Source organism: Cyprinus carpio, chromosome A7 (genome assembly GCF_018340385.1).
Source record: "Cyprinus carpio isolate SPL01 chromosome A7, ASM1834038v1, whole genome shotgun sequence".
NCBI classification, from domain to species: Eukaryota; Metazoa; Chordata; class Actinopteri; order Cypriniformes; family Cyprinidae; genus Cyprinus; species Cyprinus carpio.
The window spans coordinates 23,185,314-23,211,682 of NC_056578.1; the positions used below are offsets into that span (position 1 = coordinate 23,185,314).

Consider the following 26,369-nt stretch of genomic DNA (forward strand, 5'->3'; position numbering starts at 1 on the left):
TGTAATGATGGAAAAATTATAGTGGGGTTTTTAGTTATTTTTAAAACATCTCATTTATGTGTCAACCTTAAATCTAAATATGTTCAATCCTGCTCCTGGAGAGCCACTGTTCTAATTTTTGTCAAAACAAAAGTATTTTTCCACTTACACGTGTATCATGTCAGGGTTTTTCAATTCAGTGACTGTCTAAGTGTTAAGTACAGATGGAGGAACAACACTAGTCAGTATTAAAAACAGAATGCAGTCTGGAAGAGGGTATCAGACAAAAATCTGAGCTGTCATCTCAGAAAGTGCTATATATTCACTTACTGAAAGAATTCTCAGAAATACACATGTACTTTTTTTTTGTCAAAATGTTGAATTAATTATTTTTATCTGTTAAAATTCTCTTTTAATTAGCATTTCATCCTGAATGTTTTTACTCTCACCATTGGGGGAGTCGTGGCCTAATGGTTAGAGAGTCGGACTCCCAATCGAAGGGTTGTGAGTTCGAGTCTCGGGCCGGCAGGAATTGTGGGTGGGGGGAGTGCATGTACAGTTCTCTCTCCACCTTCAATACCACGACTTAGGTGCCCTTGAGCAAGGCATCGAACCCCCAACTGCTCCCCGGGCGCCGCAGCATAAAAAATGGCTGCCCACTGCTCCGGGTGTGTGTTCACAGTGTGTGTGTGTGTTCACTGCTCTGTGTGTGTGCACTTCGGATGGGTTAAATGCAGAGCACTAATTCTGAGTATGGGTCACCATACTTGGCTGAATGTCACGTCACTTTCACTTTCCTGCTGTCATTTGTGTCATTTTTCTTCCCTCGTGTTTTTTCTAGAATATTTTCTCCATATAAGTGAATAATATTTTATTAAGTAGCATTACACATTCAACACATGTAAACCAATCAATTAAGTGACTGTGCAGTGGAAGGTGTATTTGTCACAAAAAGTTAAAACTTATACATTTTTTATGAATGTTTTGTCTCTGTCAATAATATTGAAAACTCTGTCCTCCTTAGTTCCATACTTTCATAAGAATTTACGCATGTGCCTAAATTCTACAACGAGAAATAATTTTGTAGAGAGGTAAGTTTGTCAGCTCTGTTAATTTAGGTTGATGAGCATGCATGATAATTGCATAATGTGACAGAATTGACCATTATACAGAATATCACCAAATGAATATTCTTGCAAGTAATACAGTCTGTGACTCACTCTGTATCTGTATCTGAATGTATTTTATTGCCTGTGTGACAGTAGTGTCACTGAAATGTGATCATGAGCTGCTCTACATTTTATTTTTGCTCACTGAATGACTGCACATCCTAAAGCCACAATAAGACTGGAAAGATAAACACCCCAGCCTCAAATCTTCTCTTCACAACAGAATATATATGAAGATGATACTAAGTGATATATCCATTATAATCCATTTAATAATTCACAGAAGAACCAGTACACTATTGCATTATATCTGATTGTTAAGCAAGTTAACCTCCCTGGCTGATTAATGAACTGCTCTAAGGTCTGTGTGAGGATATGCTTTCCTTAGACCTGTGTGAGATAAGTGCTGAAGATGTAGAGACCTGAGACATGCCCTGTTCCTCAACTTGACAGAGAAAAGGCTTCATGCTAAAAGGTTGCACTGTTATCAATAGTGTATTCTAATACATGCAACTGCAGTATTTTTTACATTAAGTACTTCCAGGTATGATGATAGTGACTTACGGTGAGGCTAGAGATGAGAGATGATGCTGATCTGCAAAAGAGATGAACAGACAGATATGAGATGGATATCAGTTACCGGCTGCAGTACTGCACAGGTACTACACACCCTAGCTGTGTGTATTATATATGTCAAACAAAGATGTTAAATGACAAAAGCAGCTTTCAATGGTTTTAAAGCAGGCACTCTGACACTTTAGTCAGCACAACAAGCCGAGGCCTGATGTCTTTCACAGAGCCATGCACTAACAAATCACACTCACACTGTTAATGAAAGTTAAATTGTGTAGTTTTTCTTACCTGTGCAAGTATTACTGCGCAATTAAGTGTGCAGCTGCAGGGTCCAACTCCGAGTGTGCTTGGGAAATATTAGTAGAACAGAGCAACAGGACATGGTGACCTACCCCTTTTCCATGCCAAAAATAAAACTCCTTGCCCTGAATTCAAGCTGCACTCTGACAGCCAGTGAGCTGTAACCAGGCAGGGGGTTTCCACTTCACCTGAAACCTGGTGCATGCGTTCAGTTATCAAAAGTCTGTTTCTCCTTAGCTACCTTTGCATGCATTTATGAATGCTACATGTCTTTTGAAGATCACATGGAATTGGTGTGATATGCTGTGGTAATAATGTTAACTTGTCTGCCATAGTCTGTTGGTATGTTTTGTTTGGGGCATTAGTATACTGTAGATTCAGGTATGGATGTTAGAGGCACATGTTACATGTTTTTTTGTCTTTCAAAACAAAATGCAACCATTGCCTTTATAAAGTCACAAACTTTGAAATATTATCAGCTGAACCAGCAAAAAGCAGCAAAGTCACAGTGTATGTAAAAGCACATTTAATTCACATTTAAATTTACACTATAAAAATAGAGCTGTGCAAAAAACAGGATTTCTTAAATAATGAAAATGATTTTCAGTGTATTTTTGGACATTATATTCAGTGTACAAATTGTGGTGGATAACTACAAATTCTCAAATCTAAACAAGAACAACTGATATGCTCTAAAAGCTTACAGTGTATGCCAAAATCTGCATAGTTTTATATTAAAATCTACAAGTTGTATAAGGTGCATTTAGTAATTTCTTTCTTATTATATGTGTAAAGTTTTACAAATGAAAAAAATAAATGGTACTGAAAAATGTTTAATAAATTATATACAATAACACAAGAAGACTCTAGTCAGTAGCCAAATTGAGCTGTTTTATTTGACATAGAGCCGGTCGCCACATGGGGGCAGACATGTTGAGATCACATGACCAGCCAAATAATCCTGGCTTTATTTCAGTCTCCCCTGAAATTGGAAATTGTGGCTGACTGTTAATAGCCCATTTCTACAAAGGCTTCAATTTTAAACTTTTATTTTTGCATGACGCTGCATCATGCACAACATTAAACCCAAACCTACACAGAATCGCTCCTGTGGACAACAACGTGGGCTTGTACGAATAATCATCCACCTGGACATGGAGAAAGAACATGCATTGAATAATCGGTCCATTATGCCACTTTTTAGTTTGTGATGTCTACCCTGTGCCCTGCTCCCAACTGCATCCACAAAGACATTTTGTGCCCCTCTGTTAACCAAAGCCAGACTTCTAAAAGATCCTCAGAGCCTTAGCATGCTCTCCCTCTTAACTTGGGTTTATTTTTGCTTGCCTTGTGCTATGACAGATATAGCGATTGGGGGCCTCAGCTTTCCAAATCTGATCGTCCTTTCATCCAGCACATTCTGTGGGTCTCCTTATGGTCCAGATTCCCTCCCCCCAACATTAGCTCCTCAGCCAATGAGACTCCTTAGAAGATCAAATATCAGTATAAGTCAAGGACTTAAGAAGTTTCGAGGTTTGCAGAGCCTTACAGCCCGTCTTCGCCATCAAGACACTCTCTTCTTTCGGCTTTTCTGAGGTAAGAGTTTAAAGGTTTGGTATCTTCAAAAAAGTAAAGATAAGGCTGGGCTGGGTCTGTGTGGACAGTTCTTTACTTCTGCTCACAGCTGACAGTGCTTTCCTCTTTTAAATGTTTTTGGTATTTGATATTTTTTCCTCTCTCACATGTTGTAGTAAATTATTGTTGTAAAAGATGAACTTGAGGTATGTGAATGGAATATGCTAACAGATTTCACCTCAGTTGACAGCCTTGATCATTTGAGGGTGGGTGTGGGCACTTCTGTAAATGGGATGGTTCTGTCTCACTGTGGCACTTCATAGATAACACACCAAGGCCAACACAATGCAATTTAGGATTTACACATTGTTGGCTTCCTCTTTGTCCTATCCTGTAGATCACCACTAATGATAGCAAAGACAATAGAGGCTTAACAAAGAACAGCTGACAACAGATAATAGCACAAACAGGGTGGTAGCATCAGATCAATACTTTAATGATTTCTCAAACACGGACTGGACAGTTGTCATTTTGACACTAATATAATAGATGTCTTAATTGTATATTGTATTGGTGCTGTTTTGATGTTGCATTCACTTTTTGATTCATGTCAGAATAGAAACACATAAATAATCTGGCATTCTTTCCTTTAATGGCTCATAATAATGTATCAGACAGTCATGCCCACATAAGGCAAGGCTGTCAGGACCAGAGCCTCACTGTCAAAAAAGAGAGAGAGAAAGCTGATGCTGGGAAATCTGATCATGTGTTAATCTCCAAACACTTCTGCAGCTGTGCTGGAGATATGAGTCACAGCACGCACACACACACTCACACACATTTCTGAAGCTATATTAGTGAGGACATCTGTTAGATGCAATAGTTGTTATAGTAAGATCCTGATATTTATTTTATCACTCGAAAGCTTACATCATATAAACCAATTGACATTGGCGAATTTATGTTCAAGTTTTATTTGTGAGGAAATACTCTTAAATTTGGCCCTAACACCTGTGGACATACATTTGTTTTCCATTTTGCTCTGCTTTGAGCATTTATCATTTCTTTGAAGTAATGAAGTCAGACAGACAGTAAAGGCATTTCCCTTTTATAGGTCACTTCAATGCTACGGTGAGGAACCATGGTTACATACGTAACCGAGATGTTTTTTAATATAGTTAACTGGATGAAAGGATGTCATAAAATTTTACGAGTTACCTAAAATATTTAGCATGTTGAGGTGCCTTTCACACCTGTCAAGTCAGTGATTAACCCTGTCACAGTGGTACAAAACAAAGTCTAAAGAACAATTACAAACATTCTCTCTGTCTGCTTTGTATAGGTCTAAAGCTCCCTGTCACCATGTCCGACACAGAGGATGTGTAAGTATTCTGACATTCGATGTAATAGAATATATATTTATATATATATTCATGCTCTTTGGTCAAGACAAAATAATGATAAATCTTCTTTCTCTCTCTTCAATTAGTGGGGTCGAGGGTAAGTACTAAATTTGAATTCTTCATCTTCTTCTTCTTATTATTATTATTATTGCAGTTAAAGTAAAAATACATATGCCTTAGCCAGGATTTTCAAGTCTGTCATATCCAGAGATGGGCAGTATTTTAATTAATTATTTAAAATGTGTATTTAATTACTTTTGATCGAGTATTTTGTCATTTGTATTTTGCTGGGGGAAAAAAAATATAAAATGCAATTTGTAATTAAATACTTTGAGAGACAGTATTATTTGAAATTCTTAAAATACTTAATCAAGTAGGTCATTTTATTCTCAGATAATACAGTATCTTTCTGCACCTGTGTTAATAGTACTGCCAAATATAGCCCATTGCAGTTTTTGGCCAGATGCAAGTGAATCATATGACATCCTGTTGGATCCATAGGCAGAGACTTAAATGGCTAGTTCACCCCCCTAAAAAATAAATTCCGTTGTTAATTACTTACCCTTGTGTAGTTCCACTCCTGTAAGTCCTTCGTTCATCTTCGGAACATAATTGAAGATATTTTTGATGAAATCTGAGATAGTATCAGATGTAATTACAGGACAGAAGGAAAAGCTGTGCTGCTCTACAACTTTGCTTGCTAGCTGACAAGTGATGTTATCTTGCTAGGTTAAGTTAGCTACTTGCTTCTAAGGATGAAATGAAATTTTTAAAGGGGCTTGATGAAAGAATTTTCAAGTATTAATCACTTTTTATTGCCAATGTGGGAACAGCATGTAACAAACCTTTAAAAATGAGAGCCTGTAGACTCATTTGTTATGTGAAGGATGCAGTTTTGCTGGAAAAATCCCAGGGAAACTTTTATAACAGTGTCATTTTAATGAACCTCACCTGTCCACATGAGGTTGGTGTGGATCACATTGGCCGGCGCACGCTCACAGGAGCATGAGCAGTAAGTTGTTGTCCACAGCTCATTTAATGGCCACTGGTGGTTTCTGAATTCTACAGAGAGCCCCTTAACAGCTTTAACAGCATTTTAAGAAGTTAATCTTTACTGTTGACAGTGAAATAGCTTGCTTGAGCCATCCTCTTGAGTAGGACTAGGTGGTATAATAATACAGTTTTGCAGGACTGCTTAATTTTTGACATGCTGATGAAGAAACTATAAAGGAGCAATAAAGAAACATGAAAAAGTGTAGACATGCTTGATGGTATTCAAGTAAACAAAGTCAGTTGTGTCTTAAGTGAACATAAGAAATTAGAAGCAATATGGATCAATATATTGAATTAATTGTCTAGTGTTAGAGTTAAAGAATATGTTGTTTATAAGTTGTTCAAGGAGGAGAAAGCACTTCTGGTTCTCTTATGTGTATCTAACTCCAGTATTGCTTTTCAAATTACAAATTATTTGTATTTTAATTAAACACATTTCTCACACCAGTATTTTGTATTTTAAATTAAATACATTTGATGAGCAAGTATTTGTAATAAAATACTTTTTGATGTATTTGTGCCCATCTCTGGTCATATGTACACATTTGTCCACTCGATATCTATTTCCATTTTATTTTAAACATTATATATATGTATTTTTTTCAGTCAGCATCAGTGTTTTCTTGGTATGTCAGCAGGTACCTTGATTATATTTAGAAACAGTTAGAGCTTTTGTGATATTTTTTTTTTGCAGGTTTGATTTTTCTCTATTTAGCATTAAAAATTCATTAATTAAAACACATATTTCAAATAGAAATATTTATCCAATGCAAGAGGGGTGCCTTGAATTTGCCTGTAGTGACTGATATTGTGCCACCTGCTTTCTGGCAGCTGTTTCATGAATCATGAATCTCATGCCAGCACACTGCCTTCTGCCACTGCCACAGAGAGCTATTTTAAGACATGTCAAACACATGCAGTGGCTGAGGGCAGTATTAATGATGCTCATGTTACTGGTGTTCTCTGAGGTGAATGCTCATGTGAGGCTAGAAAAGCCAGAGATCAGACCAAATTATTAATTGACAGGAATTCCTTTTACAAATTTACAATAATACAACTGTCCATATAGAATGTGATCAGTCTACTGAACTGAGGAGCACTGACTCCACAGAACACCACCAACAAATAAAAGGCTTGGCATGCATTTAATGTATGATATAATTCCAGTTACAAGAGTATCAAAATATATATGAATAAATGAAATAATAATATAAAAATAAAAAGCATTTTGTAATTTTTGTATTCCTTTACTGCTTTCTTTTCTGGCATATGAAGAGTACGAAGAAGGAGGTAAAAGAATAAACAAACAAATAATTAAACACCACCACTACAACCAAACCAACCATGAGGATTTGAAAATTAACTAGTTTTTCAATGTACTAATTCAACACAAAGTCCCCTAATTCATTTTAAACTGCCTGACATTGCTGACACTGTCTGTAGTAAGTTGTAACTAAATCAAATAAAAATAATTAACGGATAGCAGAAAATGATTTGCTCAACTAATTTTGGTCTGATTCAAGAATCTTTCAAATGTCAACCTTTTCATTTAACTCATCATAAGATCATCTAAAATCATAATCATAGTAATCATATTCATGGTAGGAAATCTAACCAGAGCTACCCAGCATGTGCTGCCCCCTACAGCTTGAAGGGTGCCATGACCTTTTGAGTAGAACGCATAAAGCAAATTGGAATATTCCAGTATCTGGAGACCAGAAGTTCTAAATTGTGTGGCTGCTGAAAAGGTCTTTGAAATAATCTGTTGTTTTGATTCACTGTCTGTGTTTTTGAGATGTTAGTTTGTGTATTTTATCTGTGCACAAGTTGTGAATTTTATTCTAGTTTATTTTCCTATCAAGCACAAACTAGTTGGAGATGACTTTAGATCATTAGAATCGATGGCTTTGGCAAATAGGGAAAAGCAAAGTCATTTCTTGTGGGTATTTTATTTGGCATGTGGTATCCTGGTGTCTCATCATTTCATAACAGGTTCTCCCGCTATGTGCATCCTCTCAGCCACCTGTCCCATTTTATACATTTCACACATGAATCTCTCTCTCTCTCTTTCTCACTTTAACCAAACATAATCTCCCATTTCTTAATGCTCCCTCCTCTGCAATGCATTAACTGTTGATAACCTTCCTTCCCCTGGTTGCTTGCTGCATGTATTATTAGCTGAAGAGGTAGTAGAGGTAGAGGTAGCCCCAGAGGCAGCTCCTGAACCGGAGCCTGAGCCTGAGCCTGAGCCTGAGCAAGAACCAGAGCCAGTGCCAGAACCAGAGCCAGAGCCAGAGCCAGAAAAACAGCCAGAACCAGAGCCAGAGCCAGAACCAGAACCAGAGCCAGAGGTGCATGAGGAAGGTATGTGGCATGAATATTCATTCATCCTTCCCATTTCCCCCAAAACAACTAAAAACAGGCAGCGCACCTCATCTGCTACTTGAAAATCAGCTACATTAATGTAATTCCCCAGTAGTACCCTTCCCCCAACCCAACAAAACTTTAACCACTACTGGCGGTACCTCCTCTTCATTCAGGCCCACCATGAGACTGGTGCGGTGCTACCAAATGTTAACAGAGTTTAGATCCACGCCATTTCAGTCCCTTGTGGTGCATTTGAATTTTGTTTTGCAGAATTGGACAATTTCCACCCTTCATGAACAAGGAATATTTTCCAATTCAAATCCACTTGCAGAACGGGGAGTGAGCTGGAACGATCAAGCTCTGACAGACATGGCGCTCGTCACACCTAAAATGCAACTTTCTTTAGGGTGGATGCAGGAGGCCTGCAGTGTTGGGAAACAAATAGTAGCTTAGCCATCAAAACAACGTAGCTTTTTCAGTTATCAGATTCTGAAAAAGTTGATAATTAAACAATTTCTTTCTTATCATGTCATTTTGGAAAGTCCCAGTCATTCAGACTGGTCTTTAAATTCAGATTCAGTAAATGATTTAAAAAAATTATGCACTGATCATTTTTTGCAATTATTTTTTTGCTAAGCATTTTGTAGCTATACTAAATACTGCCAGTATTCCCCCTTTTTTTACTTTATTTTTTTCTTCTGTTCAAGGTTAATCCTATTACACTTATTAAGGTCCTTATTGTTTTGTGCAGTAGATTTATGATAGATCTGCTTTGATTGCAAAAAAAATTTATAAAATAAAAAATTAATATAATCTGAAAATATATGCTGCTCCCTTAAATTGCTTCAGCGTACTTCTTTTAAATAGGGTAGCCAACTTAGAGTAGCTTGACTGCAGATGAACTATTGTATATCAGGACAGGTGAAGCTTGGCAAACAACAGTTTCAAAGTACAGTAGCTTCCCAACACTAGAGGCCTGAGCTGATAATAAATCAAATTACAGCTCCTGCTCTTTCCAGTTGCAGTGCAGCAATGATGCTTATCAGACTTTACAGTCACTGAATGTCACTGCTTATCAGTCACTGAAAACTCTCTGCACTTTTCTACATTCAAAACTGTCTCTGAGTTGCCGCCAGCATAATGCTATCCTAGGCTGCATCTTGAAGAAAAATCTATTCTATTGCATGTGTTATAATAATTATGCAACAAATGCAACTGCTTCAGTTGCTATGCTGTTTCATAATATTCATGCAAAGAATATTAAATGGTCAATAAATGGTCAGTATATTCAAAATAATTTTCAAAGGGACAAAAATGGCAATAATACTCTATGTTGTAGTATCTTATTATTTCCCTGGCTTAACACTGGAAAGGCTCTCTTTGGCACACTGAGATAAAATTAAACATTAAAAAGAAGATGTTTATTCTAAAAAGCAAATTGCGTCAAAAAGTGTCAAACAAGATGCCATCCATTATTAAGATGTTTTTGTCCACTTTGAAATACCAGTCAATGTTTTACGTTAATATGTATGCAAATATAGATTGGTCATCAATATAAATATGTTGTTATTTAGCTTATGTTCATTTAATGACTTGCTCATTTTGAGGTGTGCCACTGAAATTCATTCATGTGAACATTTCTTTGTTGTGATTTTGTGTAATTAATTGATTTCTGTCAATGTATCCTGATATAAGTTGGCACCTCAATCTGAGTGTCTGCTTAGCTGAAGTCTGCATCTGAGCACGCAGTCCTGCTTAGGGCAGCAAAAAGCACACAAAGCAACATTAATGTTCTCTATTTTACTCTTGCTTTCAACGCTTCATGCATGCAGAGGCCTATGAAGAGGAAGGTATGTTTGTCATTTTCTTGTATTTGTCATTTCTGATTAGAAAGAAGGCATGGGGGAGGGGTTAATGCCTGCAAGGAACACAGTGAAATCAGGTCCAAAACCTTACAACATAAGATTCTGAATGGGGAGACAGTGAACTGGCCTGAAGTGTCAGATGAAACTGACACTGGCTTACCTTAAGTCAATAACAAGGGTGAAAGAATATGAAATGCTGACATTGCTCTATGCTTTGCTTCTTTTTGCATGAATGTGCTACACCAGTGGAGGAAGGAGAACAATATGGTAGTTTTAATTCTCTTCTGGAAAATGTCTGGTCTGGATGTGGCTTTTTGCTTGTGTTTTTGCTGTGAAGGTCAAGCCAAATAGTCAAGAAACATTGCGATGGCTCTAACATCTCATCTAGGTCACCTGCAGGTTTAGTCAGAGGTCCATAATGACCAAAGATATATAACAAACTCAGATTTAGATGCTGTTAGTCAAAAGAGATGGGAAAATGAATGAAGGATAAAAAGACAAATCTTTTCCACGAGGCTTTGTTGTTATGTTAATTCTTGGATGTCCATTTGCCAGGAGTTCTGTGTCTGTTTATACTCATGTACTTATAAGCACCTCATGATCTGAATTCTTATGCAGTGATTATTCTCTGTTTTGATCACCTATTTGTTTCACAACTTTCTAACTAACCCAGTATATTAACATTACTGAAACGATTGAAATTAATGTGTGTAATTTACTTTGTAAACATACTTTCAGAAGTTACATACATCATTCATAATGCTCAGGTAATATAAACCAGCACAGTTGTTACTAAGAGTAACTCCATGATCATGGATATGGCTAACAGAATTCCCACTGATTGTTGACTGAGCTCGTTTTAAACTCTCTAACCATGTTACATATCCCTCTCCCTTTTTTATTTTTTCATAACAGAGGAGAAGCCCAAGTTCAAGTAAGTGGAATTGACCACTAAGCACTTTTTATAGCTGAGCAGCCAATTTCAATGCTGCAATGCAATACAACATGCTCTGAGTTTTACTGAGGAGCTGGGGAAGATTGAGATACCCAGAATCCCACTAAAACACATTTTGCCTTCATTCCCTTCAGACCAACTGCACCAAAGATACCTGATGGGGAAAAGGTGGACTTTGATGTAAGCAAGTACTTCACTGGTTAAATTGTGTTATAGTGTTATAAACATTGTAAGAATACATGTTTGAGGTTATATTTACATATGTGCAAACAGGACATCCAGAAGAAGCGCCAAAACAAGGATCTCATTGAGCTGCAGGCCCTGATTGATGCCCACTTTGAGCACAGGAAGAAGGAAGAGGAAGAGCTTATTGCTCTGAAAGACAGAATCGTGAGTGTCAGCCATCTGTACACTATCCCACTTAATAGACGGATACTCAACAAAAAAATAAATACCTGGACAAAATATTTGAGTTTAAATCTTTTTATAATCTTACCTGTATATTAACTTAAAGGTGATGTATGTATGATTGGCACCATGTGGTTGAACTAGGTATTTCAGTCCAAATTCTAAATATTGGAGAGGGTTTTTTTCACCCGGCCAAGATTGACAACACCAACAGGAACGAGCGCACTTGACAATGAATGAAACGAAATATGCACTATTTTCCGTCAACTGGCAACCTGGGGTGCCGAAATACAATTGGGTAAACTGGCAGTGGGCGCGTTTCACAAAACAGACCGACATTCCGGCCGGAACACACATTTTCAAAGGAGAATAACTGACTGTAGTATTGTTTTTCAGATAAACAAGTATGTTAACTTAGCATGTTTCTTAAATATCAGCAAACATATTATGGTATTTTATGCTTTAGTAGAGTCAAAAACTTACATACAGCACCTTTAAAGCTTCTTCTAAGATAAAAACAATTAACCAATCAACAAGACGATCACTTCTACAATATTTCAGTAATAATAGCTAATACTCACAAGAACTCATTTTCACTACAGTCAATAACTGAGAAGCGAGATGTGCCAGTTGCATTTACGCGAGCTCACGGTGTGATGCAAGAGATTAAAGTTTCTCGCGCCAGATTCACACTATGTCCACACTTAGAAGGGTATTTTTATAAACTAAGTTTTGCCTTTTTCAGTTTTTAAAAAAATCTCTGTCCACATGAAAATGCAAACGCATGCTATGAAGCACTGTCAAGAGCATGCCAAGCAAACAGGTGGCGATATAATCTCAACCGTAAAACCATTTTGGCCAATCAGAAGCCTGAAAAAGTTTCCAGTAGGCGGATATAACAGCTCGTGCTCTGACGTCACAAGCCAAAATCTCAGGTTTCGCTGTCGACACGATAACACTGCAACCAAAATTTTTACAAATCTTCACCTTGGCAGGAGTTTTCAAAAATGTTCGGTTTCAGTGGCCTGGTGCTGTGTTTGCATGTGGACAAACGGCCAAACCGCGTAGAAATAGCTTCGGTTTTTAAAAATACCCGCGTTTGTGTGGACAGGGCTTCATTTACCTGGATTTGAAACAAAATATATTGCTATAAAATGTTTTGTTATTTGAAATAAAGCTTAAATTAAATAAAGTATAAAAATTAGATGAAAAACTTTTGACGTGAATAACTAAATAATGTTAATTTCTATTTTCATTTCATAAGTCAAAACTTTAATATTAATAAACACTATAGGCTAATAGTATATAAATAATACTAAAATAACACTGGCCTAGATGAGCAGAATGATACAGCAGCATTCAGAATCGAATATTCCAAAGCGCAGTGTATCAGGATATTATAATGGACAAATTGTGTATGTGCAGGAGAAACGTAGGTCTGAGAGGGCAGAGCAGCAGAGGATCCGCGCTGAGAAGGACAAGGAGCGCCAGGCAAGACGTGAGGAGGAGAGGCTGAGGAAGGAGGAGGCTGATGCTAAGAAGAGGGCAGATGAAGATGCCAAGAAGAAGTCTGCTCTGTCTAGCATGGGCTCCCAGTACAGCAGCTACCTGCAGAAGGTTTTTCTAGCAACTCCAGCTCTGATTCTGTCAATCATCACTCTAAGTACAGTACTGTATATGATTGTGAAAAGTAAATAGGCCTAAGTGTTTTGTTTGCATATTGCTAAAAACAGGCTGATTCAAAGAGGGGAGGTAAGAAGCAAACTGAAAGAGAGAAGAAGAAGAAGATTCTGGCAGACAGACGTAAGCCTCTAAACATTGACCATCTGAATGAGGACAAGCTGAGGTCAGCACAAATCTGACAACTCTATGCCTACAGTCAATGAGGCTGGAAGAAGAACACCTTGTTCTGACAAAACAGAGTTTGTCTTCTAAATGTGTTTTGGTATATATGTGTGTTTACAGGGAGAAAGCTAAAGAGCTGTGGGAATGGTTGTACCAACTGGAGGCTGAGAAGTTTGAGCACATAGAGAAACTCAAGAGGCAGAAGTATGAGGTGAGGGAGCTGACTAATGACCATTTACACAATACAACATCTACAGTATAAACTTATTCTACCTTATGTTTCATCAAAGCCTACATTTATTTTACAATGAGAGATCCACTACTTTGTCAACTGCACCCTGGACACATTATAACCTAAAGGGATAGTTGACTTCTAAATGAAAATCTGGTACAAAAAGAGATTTTAGACAGAATGGACATCTCAATCACCACTCATTTACACTGTATGTAAAAAAAAGAAAAGAAAAAAGCATTAAAGTCAGTGTTGTCTGAGACTCACATTCTGCCTTCCACAGAAGAATGTCAGTAATAGGTTTGGAATAACATGATGATGAGTAAATGATGACTTTCATTTTTGGGTGAACTACCCTTTCAGTGAACAAGCATTATGTTAAAACACAATTTATGTACAACTATAATATTTGTCCACCCAGCTGCATTCAGCTGGCCAAAAAGTAAGTCAATGCCTTGTTAATTATTTATACAACATTTAGTTCTGGTCCTCGAATTTGATTGTGTTTGTGCATTAGTGGTGGGGATTTTTCAGTGACTCTTTCTGCAGGTTACATTGATATGGCTGTGGGTGGTGACAAGTCTTTATAAATCATTTATTCAACCAATTCATTCAAAAAAAGCTGATTCATTCAGAAACAAAACATCACTATTGTATGTTGCTTGGAGACATGATGGTTGATTCTGCTTTGGCTTTGTTTTTGCTGGAGGAGCGAAAAAATAAAGATTAAAGATGTGGTCAAATTGGTAAACATTTTGGTGGCATTTTGCTGGCAAAAACATTATCTCTTCATTCCACATGATCTATTGTCAAAAGCATAGTGATGTATGAAGCAAAGCTCACACAGAATTCAACTTAAATCCAATAGCTTTCTGTTGGTCAGTGATTTAAGTGACCAACTTGAACCCGCTGCGAAATCTCCATGGGCAAAATTTGATGTGAAATACCTAAACATGTGGATTCCGGTTGTTGACTATAGTTCATGAAACGGTAATTGTGACCACCCCTTAAGTCACGGGCAATATTGTGTCTAAAATGTAAGTTATTTCATATTTATTTATTGAAATATTGTATAAAAGCAATAGTGCATTCCTTTATTTGCATAATGAAACCACTATTACAGCTTGACATTAAAAGAACATGAACAAATTCACAATGGCACGTATGTATAGCAGTTCTGAGTGTGTCTGTACAGGTGATTCAGATTGTGTGTGTGTGGTAGTTCAGGTCTCAGATGTGTTCTGGTGTTCTGCAGGTTACTACCCAGCGTAAGAGAGTGGAGGAGCTCAGTAAATAGTGAGTAACTGGAACTGTAGGAAGTTGTAAGAAGGCTTTGGTCAGCAACAGGGACATGACAGCATGGTCTGCATGCATGAGACTCTCTGGTCTCCACGGCTTCTGGGAAACAGGTCGATTCAGACCACAGGTGAAAGGTCAAATGTACTGTCACTCCTGAAAAGAATCTATGGTGAGAGCCTTCATAACAACCAAACCACTATTCCAACAACCTAGATTTTATACAGTAGAGATGTGCTTCATGTTAAAATGAAGTTAGTCAGCTTCTGAGCTTACATATTCCGAGATGTTTCTCCTGCAGGTAAGTGTGTGTGATTGTTTAAGCTCAATACCGTCTTGCTGAGGGATTCTCCACTACAGCACGAAACACTCATGCCTGTGACATGCCCACACAATGCTGCTTTATACCAGCTCCTGGCGTCTGCTGAGGTCCTGAGCATCAATCCAGAATGATTTGTGTGTGTTTGTCAGCACTCAGTGGTAGAGGACAGCTGTCACAATCCAGGATCCTGTGGTTAAGGTATGATCTGGCAGCTTTAAAAACGCTCATGTGTTGTTTTCAGGTCGTCTCTCTCAGAAACCGCATTGATGAATTGCAGAAGCAGTGAGTAGCTCCTTGCCATCACACACAGCACACGGATGGACTGATTACTGTCCTTCTGCCTTTACTCTAATATTACCATCTAACTTTACTCTAATATTATCATCTAATCATCTTCACACCCCATGAAAACTCTCAGAGAAACTGTCACACACAAGCTGCCAGTCAAATTGGATAAAAAGTTGGATATCTGTCATTGGCAGCAAGATTTTACAAAACATGTCCTAAAACTTGATATAGGGCTGTAGTTTTGAAGCTGTTGTAGAGGTGGTAAGTATATGGGGCATTTTTGTGGCATTGTAACAGACTTACTGAAGCGTGAAGCCTTTGAGAGTGAGTTTCTCTACGTTTACATGCACTCAAGTTTGATTTCAGTCGGTCTAAAATAATTATTCACCTGTTTTAAATGTCATGTAAACACTTTAGTCTGACTTAAATCATTCCAGTCTGGTTTTTAAGTTGAACTATCCAGATAATGACTTGTACACAAATCGAACTACAGTTTACAGTCTATATTATAGGTCAGTGTTTCTGCCATGTTTCAAATCGACACGCCACTTCTGACGTCACAACCCTGCGACTCAAGTATCATCAAGAATTCTGGGTTTCTCCACTTGTAAATACAACATTGCTTAGTCATTCATGTGCTTGTAACTTGTAATTGCGATATTTCCGACTCCACTTGGCACATGAATCCTTCAAATATTCGCTAATGCATTGTGTCATATATACTTGGACAGACAGATGAAGATTGTAGCTCGATTACAACGGTGCATGTAAACATACTTGATTTCTGAATTGATTTCCATACAATGAAAAATAAAGCTCACTCTTATATCGCTCAACTTGCAATACATAGCGTAGCCTAAGTGGCACTATAAAGTACTAATCACTATTCCAGATCTGGCTTATTTTTCATTGGTGCCAGCAAATCTGAACTGTGATGATTGTGTTTGTATACATGAGGTAATGAGTGGTGAAAATGTGATGTGTAACATTTAAGACTAAGACAGGCCTGTTTAACAAACTGACAGAGCTCAGAGAAAGAGCGGTAAGTCTTGCATGGAGTGATCGCAATTTCATTTCCATGTGCATGACATGACTTTGTGTGGACACAGTTAGTGAGAGGAACATCCTGCAGGACTGGACTGAGAAAAACTGGGAAACAATAGTATTTGGTATGCTCTATGTTACTAAAAATTGCCGTCACATAGGCTGTTGTGCTTAGTATTTGAGAACTTAAATTTGAGGAATGACAATTAAAAAATAAATGGATCCCTGTCCTGTATGGTGTTTTTTTTTCACTCTTCTACTAGCAGGTCAGTAAAGGTCAGCACCACTAACTCGCTCTTTCTTTGTCTGCTATTCAGCTCCAAGAAGGGCGCCGCTGCTCGCCGCAGAAAGTAAGCGTTCATGGAGAAATCTACACTCGTGTTCAAGACATGCCTACTGCCTGCATCTCCGAGCTCTGCCTTCATTTACCAGGCATCTCTGATCCCACCCACCGTTTGCAGATTACCAGAGGCTGTCAAAGGCGATCTTCCACACCCTGCGTGACACTGTCCGGTCTTAGCAGTAGTTGCAATAGGAACTCCCCCCCTTGCTCTGTCTTTAGGTTCCCACCTTCCGTTTTTGTAAATAATGTTTGGCTCGCCAGCTTTATCTGTTGCATCTGGCAGTTCAATAAAGTTATTCTTCAAGACTGATATTCTTCAAGACTGATTATACTGAGAAAATCTAATGCTGAAACACTAAGTCAAACTGAATACGAACCTTGTTGAAATGTTCATGATAAATCTTGAAACTTGTACAATTTGAAACTTGAACTAGTACAGTCCTGTCATCTTGAGAACTACGGAGGGGGGCCCTGCACTTCTCTAACTCACAATGGGCCCCTTGCTTTGGGTACACTGTTAATTAACCAGTGATGATATGTCATCTCATCCAGAAAGAATGATTCTTATCTGTAAATGGATCTAAATGTCTTAATGCACAGTTACATTTTTCAAAATCTTGGTTCTTGCTGTCAAAAACTGTTTTTTAAGCCAGTGAGTCGAATATACCTTGTATTACACTGAAGCTTGAAAAACAATGACAACTGTGGCTTATAACACCACACGAAGGGAAGCAGACACGAAAAACAATGTCTTTAAGAAGCTTTCAACAATAAATACTAGTTGACAAAAAGTGCACCAGCAGGAGCCAACATGGGCCATGCCTACTAGCACATCCAGAAACGATTGAAACTGCAGTTTTGAAAAATTTAAAAAGTCAGATATAATATGCACTGATTAAAACTCAAACACAAATAGAAACTCTACAGTTTTTTTTTTTTTTTTTTGTAAGAATTTTTTATTGAAAATGGAAATATACATATAGTATAGTACACAATTGAAAACTAAGCATATTATATATTTAGCCATTTTTCAGCAGGTAAAATGTTAAACCAAGAACCTAAAGAGGGCTCAACGTAGAATACTTAATTCTATAAAATATTATAAAATATTTTAGTCTATACAGAGGTATTCATTATGACCGCCCCTTTGCATTTTATTGATGCAACATTGCAATACTGTGGACACAGATATAAAAACAGGAACTTCAAATATTCAGTTTTATGTCTGTATATGTATCTCACAAAAAAAAAGAAAATCTAAAGCTCCTCTTAAAATGTACTATACCGTTTAAAGCAATTTTACGTTGACTTTGCAATAATATATACCAGATTACAAAGATAAACAATTATTCTGCATCAGCTGAAGTGCTTCATACATCAAAGCCACGCATAATTCATACCGTACTTGTATCAAATTTTGTATTTTGAGTGAAGCAATTACTCTTATATGGTAATAAATAAATAAAGTGCTCAAAATACAGCATAAGGTCAATTATTCAATAAACATGATTGTTACATAACATGTCAAATCACATAATATTCAGATCATTAAGAAGTAACATTACCTGTAGAAAAGCATCTGAATACAATTAGTAAATCTTTATTTCAGTGGGCTCTGTGGTAGAATTCCATATACAGATCAGGAGCACATAGCTAGTATTATTACTGTCGCTGTTGGATTCACATGCTTCTATATTACTTACACTTCAAACATGCAGCCAGCCAATTTATAACATTTTCTGAAATATTTGAGTATTTTGATAGAACAAACAGTATATTGTGCACTGTGAAATACAGAATAACTTTACAACACTATATTTAAACTTCAGATTTAATGATCCTTAATGTTCAAGTTGAATGATAAGTAACACTTTCTGTTGATATGGTTTAGGGTTTATGACCACTGGCAGGAACAGTCCGTCGGTTCCTGTATGGTGTAACTAACCCACGTGGAGTTTCCACTGCAGTAGAGTTGGACTGAACGCCGCTGCAGCCCCATCTCTCTGCAGCACTTACAAAAGCGCGCATACGTGTTGATGTTGTAGTTGTAAATACTTGCAGATGGACACTTTCCATCACATGACACTATGTTGACCTGTGAACATGAACACGACCTGTAAGCCAGTTTACAGCCAAATTAAAGCCAGATTGTAATAGGTATATTCTGAAATGAACTCACCGGTCTGTTACTACGGCAATCATTCTTTCTAATTGTCATCCTTACTGTCACTTTCTGACATGACTTGCCGTCCTCTTTACCTACAGCATGAGAAGTCAATGAATGGTCTTTTTCGTTACAGTTCAATTCAATAATTCATTCAAAAACTTCTGCTCTCACTATGTTAGGATTCCATTCTCATGTGTTTGCTTGTTAATTGCTTGATTTCCTGTTGCTAAAATTATGTTTAAATGATTTAATTGCTTACCGTCAGTTTGGGTGAAGAAAAGTTATTGACAACAGTGCATTGCTCAAGAACACTGCTGGGATGCCACTTTAAGTGACATCACTGGATGGCTTTGCCTCAAGTTCTAAAGTAACCTTTGCAATCAGCACGTGCTTGATTATGCATTAGATAATGTTCATTTGTGAAAGTGTTGTAAAAAAAAAAAAAAAAACAAGTAATCTATCCGAAAACTACAAAGCTACAAATAACAAGATGTCCTTGTGCATTAAGATGAATCCCGATTGACTATTTTAATCTAGTTTGTCACTGCAGTTTATAGCTGGATGATTATGCTACATTCATTTTCCAGTTCAATAAAAATTTAAAGTATGAACGGTAAACAGACTATTTTAATAGATTTTATGGTTCACCTTTTTTCATCCTCCTCTAAGATTGAAGGCTTTAACTTTTAACTTTGCAAAATTCAAACAGCTTTTTCTTGTGATGTATAACTAACAGTGGAAATAATACTATTCTTTCCCCACTTAGCTAACAAAAAGTAATCACTATAAAACTACTCATCTACTGAAAATAAGGGATACATATGAATTTACTTGTTCTCAAGATTAGTGCTGTTCCACCACCTCAAAATTAAAAACAAACAAACAAAATAAAAGACCCAAATGAGCCCAAATACTTGATTTTCCACTAAAACGTATAGGTCAGTAGTGAGCAGAAGCTGTAATGGTTTGAGTGATGTGGCAGAAAAGGCAACAGCACTGGAAGGAGACAACAGATGTGGAAAATGCTTTGTATTGTTAATGTTGCCATATCACCCAAAACATTACCAAACACCCCATTACCACAAACTACACATACTATGTGATTAGAGGCTACAACCTAAGCACTCTGAATCATGCAGAGCTAAAGAAACTCTCTAACAGGCCACTACCAACAGTACATTGTTGGCAATCAACAATGCACTGCCCGACAGAGCGAAATGGGGAAAGATTTAGCTGCTTCCAAGAAACATCTGGGAGAAAAGTGACTAGAGGAATAAATGACTTCAATGAGCAGTTCAATTCGAATCTGTTGAGACTCCTGTATTGTTTGAACAGGGGGAGTACATTGTTGGAAATCAACAATGGTGATGGCGAGCCTTGAGGTCTGATGTTAGTATCAGGTACCTTGTTCACAGTTTGTGCTAACTGTGGGTTTCAAAGGGCTAACAGAGAAGGGGAACAGGGAGTTCGCAGCGCCTGGAGAGATTGTTACAGAACGTTACACTCAGCCTGGTGCAAGAAATTAACTTTTTGCTGCTGTGGTGCATGTCAGTGCTTTTACTTTTCTGTGAAAAAGTGAATTCTCTACAGGATTTTTTGTTTTTATGTTTAGGTTTATGAATTTTGCTCTTTACCTTGCTGGTACAGAACAAAAGTGTGCCATGTCTCTTGTTTTCATTCATACATATTGAATGCAAAAAACTTGTGAAAGAAACAGATGAATCTTTTAAATATTAACATTACCCATGTTTCTTGTTATAACAAGGGCAGAAATGAACAAAGGAGTGTAACTTCTGTACTCACATGTCTTGCAGCACCCATCCATGTAACTCACAATGGTGCCCCCAATCTAAGACAAGATGTAGCAGGGGTCAAACAAAAAAAGTGGCATATTTAATGACTTGCTATACACGTTTTGCAAAATGTTTATTACTTGTTATTGTTTCATATCTTCTGTCACAAAGGGAGCTGTCAGTGAAAGTATGTAGCCATCACTGAATCAAGACCGGCATCATCTCAGTGTGATTATGTATTAGTTTTATATAGTACATCCCTGTCACTTGCATGTGTTTGTGTGTATCTTACCTGAACCTTGATGTATTATTTAGGTTTATGTTTATCAAGGAGAGAGAATTCACCTTCATGCACTCAGTTTCGTTGAAGGGGGGGCAGCTGTAGGGGTGGGAGACGAGCACAGGTCCTGACATAGTATCCGTACAGTCATAGCGCATGCAGTCAGACACCCAGCTGCGCCCCGGCTGGAGAGGGGAACACAGAGAATACATTCACATCACTGCAGGACAGACCCTATATGAACAAAGTGCTGCAAGAGAGTCCTTAGAAAATGTGAGATTTTACATTTGTTAAATTTTGGCTTCAATTCAACATACATACTGTACATACATACACACATCACACACATATACATGTTGTATTAATATCTATGTATATAATATCTTTATATCTATTAATATATTATTCTGCAATGATGCATTAAATTAGTCAAAAGTGACAGTACAGACATTCACTGTGTAATATTACAAAAGACACTATTTAAAAAAAAATTGTTCTTTTAAACTTTCATCAAAGAATCCTTAAAAAATGTATCATGTTTTCCACAAAAATATTAAGCAGCAAAAACTCTTTTAAAGATTACTGGTAGATCGGTAGTTTAGTTCTGTGCAGTTTTTGAGTGGAGGAGAACATGAGCATTTGCTGAACATCACCTTGTACATAGTTACAGATCCATTCTCACTCTGGATCAGGCAAGAAATGTTCCTACACACGCCACAGCAGCTGCTGGGGTCTTTAGGAGGGATGTATATCTGGTTCTGAAGAACACATAACACAGTAAGGAGGTATTTTGTGTTTGGCTTGTATGTGTCTTTGTGCATTTTAAATACTCACAGGCTGGCAGCGTGCAGTGCAGTTAGTGCCAGTGGCTCTGAGGAGATAGAAACCTGTGGCAGAGTCCAGTGTGTGTGTGCACTGTGTGGTGTAACACACATCCTGATCACGGTGCTCGACCAGTGTCTGCCCTGGCCGCATCACTCCCCGCTCACCATCCACACACACCGCCTCTCTCACTATAAATACACACACACAGAAATGCACACACATTTAAAAAAAAAATAATAATAATATATAATAATATATATATTTGTATATTGTATATATATATATAAAATGTATGTATTTTCAGAGCATTTTAGACAGACATGTGTGTTCTCACCACAAATGAATCGTTTGCAGGCACAGCGGTTCTCCGGATCAGATAGAAATGCTCTGTCTAACTGCATACGTTCCCCCTACAACAAATACATCTGATATCAGATATGGACCGACCAGTCAAGCAAGAGCCTGATCAGACACAAATAATGGAAGAATAAATGTACGCAAAAATACATGGTCATTTGGATAGAGTTATTTCTGGACACTCACCAGAGCACATTTAGGACGAAGGTTTTTCTCACATGCACATTCTGAGAGAGAGAGAGGAGCTTTAGTCTTTTTCAGAAACACACACTTAATACAGATTTGCATTCTGTTTCTTTAGCACACATTCACAGACTAACACATACAAACACAGACAAAGCAATACACAAACAGTACTGACACCCTTACACTGTTATCTCTTGAAAAAAGACAATCTAACGCACACTATATACTTCTAAACTTAGACAACATAATTATAAGGTTGAAGGTCTTACCACATGTCTGTAATGGACAACACTGATCTTGAATCCTTGTGGAAACTACTGCCATGCCAAATGGACATGTGATGTCTAAGCATCGAGAGGTCTCACACACTGTATACATATACACACAACACAGTTACAATAACACTTCCCTGCTTCAGCTATTTTGAAGATATTTCGTTTTGTGGAGCTTGAGGGCTGTCAGTTTTTATGTGACATGCAGGTTTAGGCTACTTGTTCTCCTGTGGATAATGGTTGTTATATTTTTCTACTGTAACTGTAACTGGCTTACTATAAGCTTTAGCTCACAATTTTCTCAACTGCTTTTATTGGCTGTACTTACCACTAGGAATAAAAATGGTAAATGTCGGTATGTTTAATCACATGTTTGTACTCACAGCATTGATAAACTGGACAGCAGCGCTCTGTGCTGTTTGTGTCCACAATCAACAGTTCTCCATCTTGACACACTGGAGCTGCCTCAGAACATTTGTCACACACTAACACAATAGGAAACACACAATAAAAAAATCTAATTTATTTGCTAAAAGATTGTGCTAAAGATTTACATTATACACATTAGTGCAGTACATGCCTGTCAAAGGTTAGGTAGGCTGAAATCAAATAATAATTATATGATGGAAATTAGTTTTAAAGGAAGAATTTACCCAGATTGTTACCCACTACTTACTCACAGAACATGACTTCTAAAGACTTAGAATGTAATGAACAACTTTTATGTAACATCTAACATCTATTGTACAAGTCTTAACAAATTCTCACTTCTTATTCCACGGAAGAAAGTCAGTCATATGTGATTGGAGCAACACAATTTTAACATTAATCATAATGACTTACTGCAGATGTGTGCCAAACAGCAGCTGCCTTCAGCACGAGTAGCGATCAATGTCTGATCCTCACGACACACAGGAATGTCCGAGACACACTGATCAGGATCACACTCTAATAAGACAATAAACAAATAAACTCGATCCTGTATGCATGGACAGATATACAGACTCAAACACACAAGCTAAGACACAAAATCTGTCCAAACTCACCACATGAGTATTCTGGACAGCAGGAGTCCTGTCTATAATACGAAACCAGCTTCTCCCCATATTTACAATCCGTAGGAGCCGCCTCACACATACTCTGATTACAAACTGTCACAAAACATTAAGCATGAATTAAACAATTTCACAAAGCATCTGAACTTATTACATAATGGTCACATCATAGATTAGTTATATACGTCAATATATGAGTTGCATTAATACATGAGTTATATACAGTACATTAACAAGTACAATGCCAAATAGGGTTGGGCAGAATGACAAATTTTGTTTTGGATTAGTCGTTTGACTGGAAATTCAACTTTTAGAAATTCCATCACCATGTAAATCTGGTGAATTAAATGCTAAAAATTAATGGATGTAAGCACAGTACATTTTTACAAGTGTACAATCATTCTGCCCAGCCCTTCTGTAGTTATGTGTGAAATGATTGTGTAACAGACCACAGGCTTTGTGAGGGCAGCAGCTGCTGTCATCTGCAAGGCTGACAGTAATCTCTCCTGTACGCACGCAGACTGGCTGAGGGATACTACTGCAGTTATACTCCACCGGCACTATGCTGTCGTTCTCACACTTATACATGCAGCAGCCATCCAGCGAGGCTTTCCAAACCTCCCCAAGTGCACGTGGGGTTCCAAAACTATCAGTACATGCTGCAAACACATATCATAACACAAATAAATTCATAACAAGTGCTAAATGCTTTTAAAGAGAGAGAGAGAGACAGACAAGGGGCATACCGCACTTGCTGGGTGGAATACATAGGGCAGAATAGGGCCGATGTAATAGAGTTCCCTCTGGACACACACAGCCCTCTGAAAGGCCTGTGCATTGCTCTGGGACAAACTCAAACTCTTGGTTTGGACAGGATGGGGCAGTGCAAGCAGGCAGACATGCTTGGTACTGCAGATTTTCTGGGCACATGAATGCTACACAAGCAAACATACTACCATTAGAAAACACACCACACAAAACAGCCATAAATGGCATTTAACACCATATACAACTGCGGAACGCATTGTTACTTAAAGCTGTGTTGATATGTCTTGCTAACTACATACGGCAGAAATCAGAGCTCCTCCATTCCATGCAGATGTTGAATTTGTGGCAGGAAGCAGCATAAGCAGCCAAAGCAACACATGGATTATTTACATACTCCACATCTCTCACCCACATCTCACAGAACATTGCTGGAGGGACCTGCAGTGCAAAAAAACATTCAGGAAATGTAGTGCATAATCACTGGTGTGTTTGCAGGTTTGGTGTTGGTGGGATGTGCATGTTGTGTGCCGTACATAAGGATGGCAGATGGTGAAGGTACGGTTGCTCAGCATGCTCATGCACTGGGAGCAGTCACCCGTGGTGCAGTTGACTTCTCTCCGTCTGCTGTGGCTGATGTAGCTGGTGGTGTTGGGAATCTGCCAGCTATCGATGAACACGGCCGGATCCTCTTGCTCAGACACAATTGTACCATTAGACAGAGTCAGATCATTCAGAGGATTACCATCGCAACTACCTGGACAGGGTGACAAAGAGAAAGATGAGATAGGTGGAGAGTGAGGAACATGAAGGAAGTAGATGGCATTAAAATATGACACGATCATTTATACAGTACATATAATCTGTGGTTAATGGCTTCATACCACACAAGCCCACTGTGGGGAGTCTGTTGCTATAGCTGTCCATCTCAATCACCATCATGCCTGTAGTGTGGAACCACTGGATCTTCAGACCAGCTGGGCTTCGGATTAGATACATGTTTCCTGTGTCCAGAATCTCAAAACCAAACTTCTTAAAACGTGGCTTTGCGTACCTGGAGTTCACATAGAGCTGGAAAAACAACCCATTGTATTTCTGAACCTCTTTCAATCATGTAAATCTGCCAGGCTAGAATAATAATAATTGTCCAGGTTTATTCAAACCTCTTTATTTGTGATCTATTACCACTACAAAAGTGGCAGTTAATTCCAAGAATTGCAAACAGATAGATACTCACACGTCTCTGCAGACGATTGATGAGCACTTCATTGGATTTGTGAGTAATGTTTAAAGCTGCCAGACACAAATTGGTAAAGTTCCACACAAGCTGGAATCAAATAGAATAGAATATATCACTTGAGTTGTGAGGAGCGATCCTGAAGTAAGGCAAAACAATGGAGTTGTGCATATCTTACAGTGTCATCTGGTCCAGAACACTCTTGCACCAAGATGCTAACCGTCTCATTGCGAAGCTGAGTCACCACATATAAAGCAGCTTTATAAATCGCAACACTTTTCCCATCAAATGTGATCAGATTAAGATCTGGAAACACTGAACAACGACCTACATGCCAAAATAAAATGTATATCTTAATAAACATTCAATAGTCTAACAAATGACAGAATAGAAAAGATCATAGTAATGTGTGTAA

At 37.8% G+C, this 26,369-nt stretch overlaps 2 protein-coding genes across 15 annotated transcripts in view; one reads left to right on the forward strand and one right to left on the reverse strand.

Moving 5' to 3' along the window:
- Positions 1 to 3,468: 3,468 nt before the first annotated feature.
- On the forward strand, positions 3,469 to 17,327 carry LOC109094281 (troponin T, fast skeletal muscle isoforms-like). 14 transcript variants are annotated; one of them, XM_042760456.1, is made up of 15 exons: positions 3,469 to 3,617; positions 4,939 to 4,978; positions 5,086 to 5,096; positions 7,328 to 7,342; positions 8,231 to 8,416; positions 10,252 to 10,269; positions 10,531 to 10,551; positions 11,200 to 11,218; positions 11,374 to 11,419; positions 11,513 to 11,629; positions 13,073 to 13,264; positions 13,381 to 13,493; positions 13,613 to 13,703; positions 15,584 to 15,624; positions 16,992 to 17,327. In XM_042760456.1, exons 2-15 carry the CDS (start codon positions 4,959 to 4,961, stop codon positions 17,026 to 17,028), a joined length of 927 nt encoding a protein of 308 aa, XP_042616390.1. In that variant the 5' UTR covers positions 3,469 to 3,617; positions 4,939 to 4,958; the 3' UTR covers positions 17,029 to 17,327. The 14 variants fall into 14 exon arrangements, with proteins under 14 accessions (XP_042616390.1, XP_042616394.1, XP_042616397.1 ...); XM_042760455.1 differs by lacking the exon at positions 15,584 to 15,624 and adding an exon at positions 14,980 to 15,020 and having other exon boundaries at positions 3,471 to 3,617; XM_042760460.1 differs by lacking the exon at positions 10,531 to 10,551.
- An 836-nt stretch (positions 17,328 to 18,163) lies between these two features.
- The window catches only part of LOC109094256 (otogelin-like), a 46,915-nt gene continuing 38,709 nt past the window's right edge, over positions 18,164 to 26,369 (reverse strand). The window contains exons 38-56 of the mRNA XM_042760469.1: positions 26,133 to 26,281; positions 25,955 to 26,044; positions 25,602 to 25,788; positions 25,254 to 25,474; positions 25,020 to 25,158; positions 24,699 to 24,887; positions 24,402 to 24,611; positions 23,944 to 24,048; positions 23,741 to 23,845; positions 23,281 to 23,382; positions 22,895 to 22,993; positions 22,626 to 22,666; positions 22,417 to 22,492; positions 22,092 to 22,270; positions 21,911 to 22,015; positions 21,323 to 21,442; positions 20,988 to 21,033; positions 19,197 to 19,276; positions 18,164 to 19,112 (exon numbers count right to left, since the gene is read on the reverse strand). Coding sequence (XP_042616403.1) covers positions 18,912 to 19,112; positions 19,197 to 19,276; positions 20,988 to 21,033; positions 21,323 to 21,442; positions 21,911 to 22,015; positions 22,092 to 22,270; positions 22,417 to 22,492; positions 22,626 to 22,666; positions 22,895 to 22,993; positions 23,281 to 23,382; positions 23,741 to 23,845; positions 23,944 to 24,048; positions 24,402 to 24,611; positions 24,699 to 24,887; positions 25,020 to 25,158; positions 25,254 to 25,474; positions 25,602 to 25,788; positions 25,955 to 26,044; positions 26,133 to 26,281 — 2,444 coding nt within the window. The 3' untranslated portion in view covers positions 18,164 to 18,911. The remainder of the gene's footprint in view (positions 19,113 to 19,196; positions 19,277 to 20,987; positions 21,034 to 21,322; positions 21,443 to 21,910; positions 22,016 to 22,091; positions 22,271 to 22,416; positions 22,493 to 22,625; positions 22,667 to 22,894; positions 22,994 to 23,280; positions 23,383 to 23,740; positions 23,846 to 23,943; positions 24,049 to 24,401; positions 24,612 to 24,698; positions 24,888 to 25,019; positions 25,159 to 25,253; positions 25,475 to 25,601; positions 25,789 to 25,954; positions 26,045 to 26,132; positions 26,282 to 26,369) is intronic.